The following is a 6,066-nucleotide window of genomic DNA, read 5'->3' as shown; positions in this document are numbered from 1 at the left end:
AAAAATACACTACCTTTAGATTTCACTAATTAACTTTTAATCTTTGGACTTGATTGAAAATACCAGTCGAAATCGGCACGCTATTATTGACTGCATAGCAACATAACAATGCATTGCATGTTGAGTCGAAATGGAGTTTTACGTCCTACTTTTCTGCACGATCCTCAGTATTTAGTTTGAACCCCATTTAAATAATTCTTTGATCTTGATTGAAAGTGTTTGGCGAAAGCGATACGCCATTAAGGCTTCATAGCAACGTAACCTTACATTGCAATTCATGTTTAGTCGAAATGAAATAGAGTTTTTACATCCAACTTTTTCTGTGACGTTTGCTAAGGATGAGCTCTTGGCGAGAGACAAGGTCCTACATTGTGCAATGAAGCGAATTGAAGCATGTGGTGTAACGTGTTGGATAATTATGCATTTTCTGTACATGGAACGTTTAACATGAGCGCTTTGGATAAAGTCGAGCCAAGAAATTTCGGCGCATCTTGGTTCTATTCAAAACATAAACAAGACTAGACCACTATTTCTTTGAGGTAGAATAAAGAGTAATAGAAACTATACCAGATAGACCTATATTGTGTTTATTACTACTTAAACTACCTTAATTTAAGTGGACTGGTCGAGTTACTGATTGGAAAGTCCCCAAAAAGTCCCCAAAAAACCGTTATGTTTTTGTCATTGTTGTTGTTTGGGCTACAACGAACGGGCAGACGGGCAGGAAAGTTCGGAATTTCGAAACACATTAATCGAAAAACATACCCCTTCTTCCAAACACATGATGTCACTCGGTAATTACGAATGTCAACTCGACATTCTTTCTTTGCAAAGTTCAATGCTGCACATGCTGTTTTTCTTTCGAAACGGCGGCCATGTTTCTTCCCACGTGACCTAATTCTCGAAGTACGTGCGAGATGTGAAAACCCCATCTCGGTGCGACTAAATAACGGAAAGGAACACAATTGACAAATTCAACCCGAAACATAACGTGCTTGGAAGTGTCTTTATAGGTGAAAGTCAAACACTGCTGCTAAGGGAACGTGGGTTTGGACCAGTGTGAAAGTAATGAAGTTTTGCGTCCTACTTAACGCCATGCAGTGTGCAATGAGGGAAATTTTTCGAATTCCAACTGTCTGGGGATCATTCACATGCACAGCCTGTAGCACACATGACCTCGGTTTATTGTCCAATCCGAACGACTAGACACTTTTTCCATGTCAGCCCCTCTAAGGTATTATCTTGACCTATGCCAGGATTGAATTCTGGACCTTCGGGATAGCGAGCCACCGTGGCTCCTTGGTTCTGACTAATCAAGAATATAACAATGACATTTCAATAGGCATAGTTTTATATCTCTAAATGAATTCAGGGAGCAATTCATGATCAAAGCAGAGCATTCACAACATTTTTTAATAATTTAATGCAATGATTTTTATGTGACACTTTTTAAATCAAAATTTGGCATCTAGTTCTTATGCATTTAAATAAAACATTCCACTTCCAAAGCATTAACACACCATTAATGCCACAATAGCTGCACATGAAAATACTTATCAATTTTAAATGCATCGCAGACAAACCGGATGTCAGATTTTAATTCTGAAAAGTGTTATGGGCTCTATTCAGTCACTTACTCAATATTTTAGACAACTGTTTCCATTCAATTCTTTACAGGGTTAAAGATGGGTTCCCTTCTTTTCATTTATGAAAATGAAAATGTTAATACCTATATGAATAGAAAGTAGAGGTGTTCTAATGACTTGGAAAAATACCAGTTTGTCTCACATGTCCATAATTAATTCATAATTAGCTAAATTAGAAGAGAATTAACAACAGAATTTTATTGAGTGACTGATCAAGAAAGGTCAAAAAGTCTTTTTTGTTTATCCAGACTGTACATACATGGACATTTATAATTGGTTAAAACTCTTAATTATATGCAATAAGAACATAATGATATGATTAAGAATACATGATAATTCATTAGAAACACCAATTAATCAAATAGTTTGCTTAATTTAACACTAAAAAATAAGGAAACCCATAAGTCATAATTTTGCAGGAATTCAAAAAATTGCAGGAGGTAACATAATTAAATTGCTTACAGGGTTAAATCAAACTCACAATAAAGGGACTCAAAAGGGTTAAAGATTAAGGGATGAATTGTGACTAGTTTCTAAGGCATTTCCATGGTTTTGTTCAATGCAATCCCTTAATGAAAACACAATATCTTGAGTATCTAATTATAATAATTAATTTATGCGCATATATTTGCATAAATTAGCATAATGAACAGCACTCAACTTAATAATGAAGCCATAACTGCTTCAGTTTTCGTTAAATATGTGACAAACCATCTTTCCTAACTCAATTACCAAATAAGGTTCAATTCTTATGTTAATTTATGCACATAAATTTGCATAAATTATCTCATAAGTGAACCGCACTCAAGACCTAACAATTGCACATTCAAACTTGATAATAATTCAGCATCAATTTTAAGCTACTCTACTGGTTAAAATCTAAATTTCCTTTTTTACATTTGTACAGTTTTTACAGTAAATTACACTATAGTACATATTCAATCAAGCTCAATCAACATCAATCAAGCTCAATCAACATCAATCAAGATCAATCATGTGACAAGTTATAAGATCAATCAATATCAATTTAACTTAATTAAACTTCAATCAAGTTTATTCAAGTTTATCAAGATCACAATTGGATTCAATAAATATCAATCAAATTCAATAAATATCAATCAAATTCAATAAACATCAATCAAATTCAATCAAGATTAAATTCAATCAAGATTAAATTCAATCAAGATTAATCAAATTCAATAAATATCAATCAAATGCAATAAATATCAATCAAATTCAATCAAGATTAATCAAATTCAATCAAGATTAATCAAATTCAATCAATCAAGTCTGAATCAACAGAAATTAAGAAATTTTGAGACTTCTTTCTTGTTTAGTAAAAATACTAAAACATCTATAGTAATGCACTAAGAACTTTATTAGTAAGTCCAATGAACGGGTTCCAGGCCTATATCACTCAAAACTTTTAAGCTAAACCATAGTTCAAATCACAATGTATCATACACTGCTCAGCTATCATTTATATACACAATGATTCTATGAAAATTTACAATGAAAAATAAATAGATGGTCATACAGTGGCTTTAAGTAAGTTCTCCAGTTAGGGTAAGTATATTCATTATCTGCTTTCTTACACTTACATTGGCTTTAAAGGGACAGATGCGCCATTTGAGTCTTCAAATCCACGCGTGTCCAGAATTATCTGCGTTTGAAAGTTAAAATGACGACTCGTCTTTTCTTGAGACACTGTGATATATAGAAAAGACATCTATAGAAATAGTGAGTAAAATTCCTAGTTTGAGATATTTTTAAAGGAATAATGCAATTTTTGTACATTTCTAGTACTTCTGAAGACTATTTACACATATTCAAGACTCAAATCAACTACTCAAAATGGCGCACTTGTCCCTTTAATGTTCAATATACAATATATTTAAGGGGTAGTATGCACAAATTGAATGGAAATTTAAAAATATTTATATTGTAGTCAGAATGAAAATTTGTTTAAGTAAGAAAAATTGAGCACCATTAGAATTCATTGCTCAAAATGATTTAAGCTTCTCAGCTTTACACAATTTTCATGTTATAAGCATACAATATCCTAGTTTTGCTTACAAGAGACATACATATTTATTATTCAAAAACGTACAACATATTTGGAAAAAAATAGAAAAAAACAATCCGAACCAAAAATGATTTACGATTTAAAAGGTTGAAAACTCTACGCCGATTTGGTAAAATTAAATATCATTTTGCGCCAAAAATTCATATGATTATGAGATTTATACAATTTCAAACATTTGCTGCAAGCTAAATACAACATTCAAAAATTTTTTCTGACATTTGGTGGGAGGAGTTAATTTGTAAAGCACTGGCCCAGGATGCTGAATAAACCTTAAAGAGGAGTTGAAACTAAGACACTTCATCACTTTGCAGACATAGATAAACTGTAGTTTGGTGAGTTTTCATTGGTCTAATAATATTTCCAAAAAAAGGCGGGAAAAAATTCAAATTTAAAAAAAGGCGGGAAAATTTTGAATTTTGCATTCATTATCCAAAGATAAATAGTTCAATGATTGCGTAGGTATTCAGATGACCGACCCTGAAATTCAACCCCTAAAATAACAATATCAGACATGTGGACTCTCTAGAAAAGATATTCAGTTAACAAAACACCCTCAAGATTTCCCTGGCAGTGGTTTTAAAAAAAATATTTACATTTGCACACATGTTCTCTAATTTAGAGTATAATATTTCACTACTTGACAAAATCATGCATTCAAGACCAAAAAAACGTGTCAGAAAAAATTTGAAAAGAATTGAGAAAGCTTTTCAAAATATCACAAAAAAATGCCGCGGGACAGGCAAAACGCTCTCGCTCACACAAAAGAGAAACCTTTATAGCCTCGAAGATTAGAGATCATTTTTTTCAATTCGTTTGGATTTTTGAAAACTTGGCTTTTGTTATTTGTTCTTGTGGCTATTGCTTGTAAAAATTCTGCAATCCAAAGACAAGCCTTTTGTTGGTTGTTTTATTTTAAGCTTTGTTCGACACAAGCTAAACCAGATCTAATACCAGCTCATCATTATGTGAGATACCAAAAGCTTAAAGTTTCATCACCAATAATTTTCTGATCACAAAAAACAAGACCACTGTAAACAATTCAAAATCTTAAATTTTATGGACAAATCCAACCATAGCAGATTTTAATTTAGTATAATTTAAGCTTTTCCAGATTTTACCAGAGCTCAGAGTGCCACCAGGTGTTCCTAATCGAATTTTCTTTTCGAATTTGAGCATAAACCAAGTGTTAAAGCTCAAATTTCAAGGGAAAATCCAGAAATTACCAAAGATTTAATTTTCACTTCTAATTCAAGCTTAACCAGATGTTACCAGAGCTTAAAATTTTTGACTAGAGTGGCACCAGGTGTCTTAAATCAAATTTTCATTCCAAAGCTTAAATTCATAAAATAAATCCAGCAATTACCAAAGCATTAATTTTCATTTCTAATTTAAGCTTAACCAGATGTTACCAGAGCTTAAAATTACTTGACCAGAGTGGCACCAGGTGTCTTAAAACTTTGAATCTCGAGGCTATGAAGCTATCTATCTTTTAACGACTAAGGCTATGCGAGCGAGAGCGATCCTCGTTTTTTGAAAGATCGACACTTTTAACTAAGTCTGCTTCGTACAATCGAAGAAAGAAAGGATGACGGAAGATTTGTTTCAGCTGAATTCGGCTCCGTGGGTCGTATTCTAACATTTTGGAGATGACGTCAAATAACTGGGTATGATCGTGGTTATCTGGCTCTTTTATGTAACGCTGAAACGAAAAAAAAAATTTATCAAATCAAAAATAACAAATATCCAATTATTTGAAAATTAATTATATTGTACACTAGCCTCAATTCTCATATATTCATTTTGAAAAAGACTCTTATATGTATTTTTGTGGCAAGTAATTTTTGCCCAAATCTACTTCTAGATAACAATTTTGTTTTTTGTTATTTATTTGTCTCCATTGTAATCTAACAAAATTTATACCAAGGTTGTGTACTCTTGACGTTCATTTCAACCAATCACAGCACATCATGCAGAATCTGTCTACATATCGACTATGAATTGTGGGATAGTAAAACCCAAAGTAGACCGATATGACCAATGAGATTGCTGATAATCGCTTGTAAAAATGATTCTGATTGGCTGGAAAGTAGCTCGTGATTGTCTGCTATAAATAGCTTGAAACATCACCAGAACACAACCTTGGTAGAAATCTCGTTAGATTACAAAGAGACCGACAAAAATAATAACGACGAAACAAAATTGTATTTCCCCAAATTCATTTGAAAAATGAGAGGAAATGTTTTTTAAGCAGAGGCTAGAAAAAATTTGAGATGACAATGGTAATTCAAGTTGGACATTTTCAAGTTCTAAATCTTATGGTATGGTCCCCAATTT

The 6,066-nt window shown here is 32.5% G+C and overlaps 1 protein-coding gene across 1 annotated transcript in view; it reads right to left on the bottom strand.

Moving 5' to 3' along the window:
• Positions 1 to 4,988: 4,988 nt before the first annotated feature.
• The window catches only part of LOTGIDRAFT_221368 (hypothetical protein), a 25,247-nt gene continuing 24,169 nt past the window's right edge, over positions 4,989 to 6,066 (bottom strand). The window contains exon 11 of the mRNA XM_009065778.1: positions 4,989 to 5,431. Coding sequence (XP_009064026.1) covers positions 5,222 to 5,431 — 210 coding nt within the window. The 3' untranslated portion in view covers positions 4,989 to 5,221. The remainder of the gene's footprint in view (positions 5,432 to 6,066) is intronic.

Source organism: Lottia gigantea, assembly GCF_000327385.1.
Source record: "Lottia gigantea unplaced genomic scaffold LOTGIsca_70, whole genome shotgun sequence".
Lineage (NCBI taxonomy): Eukaryota > Metazoa > Mollusca > Gastropoda > Lottiidae > Lottia > Lottia gigantea.
Note: the sequence above shows the minus strand (reverse complement) of the source record. Positions and strands in the feature narration are given on the sequence as shown.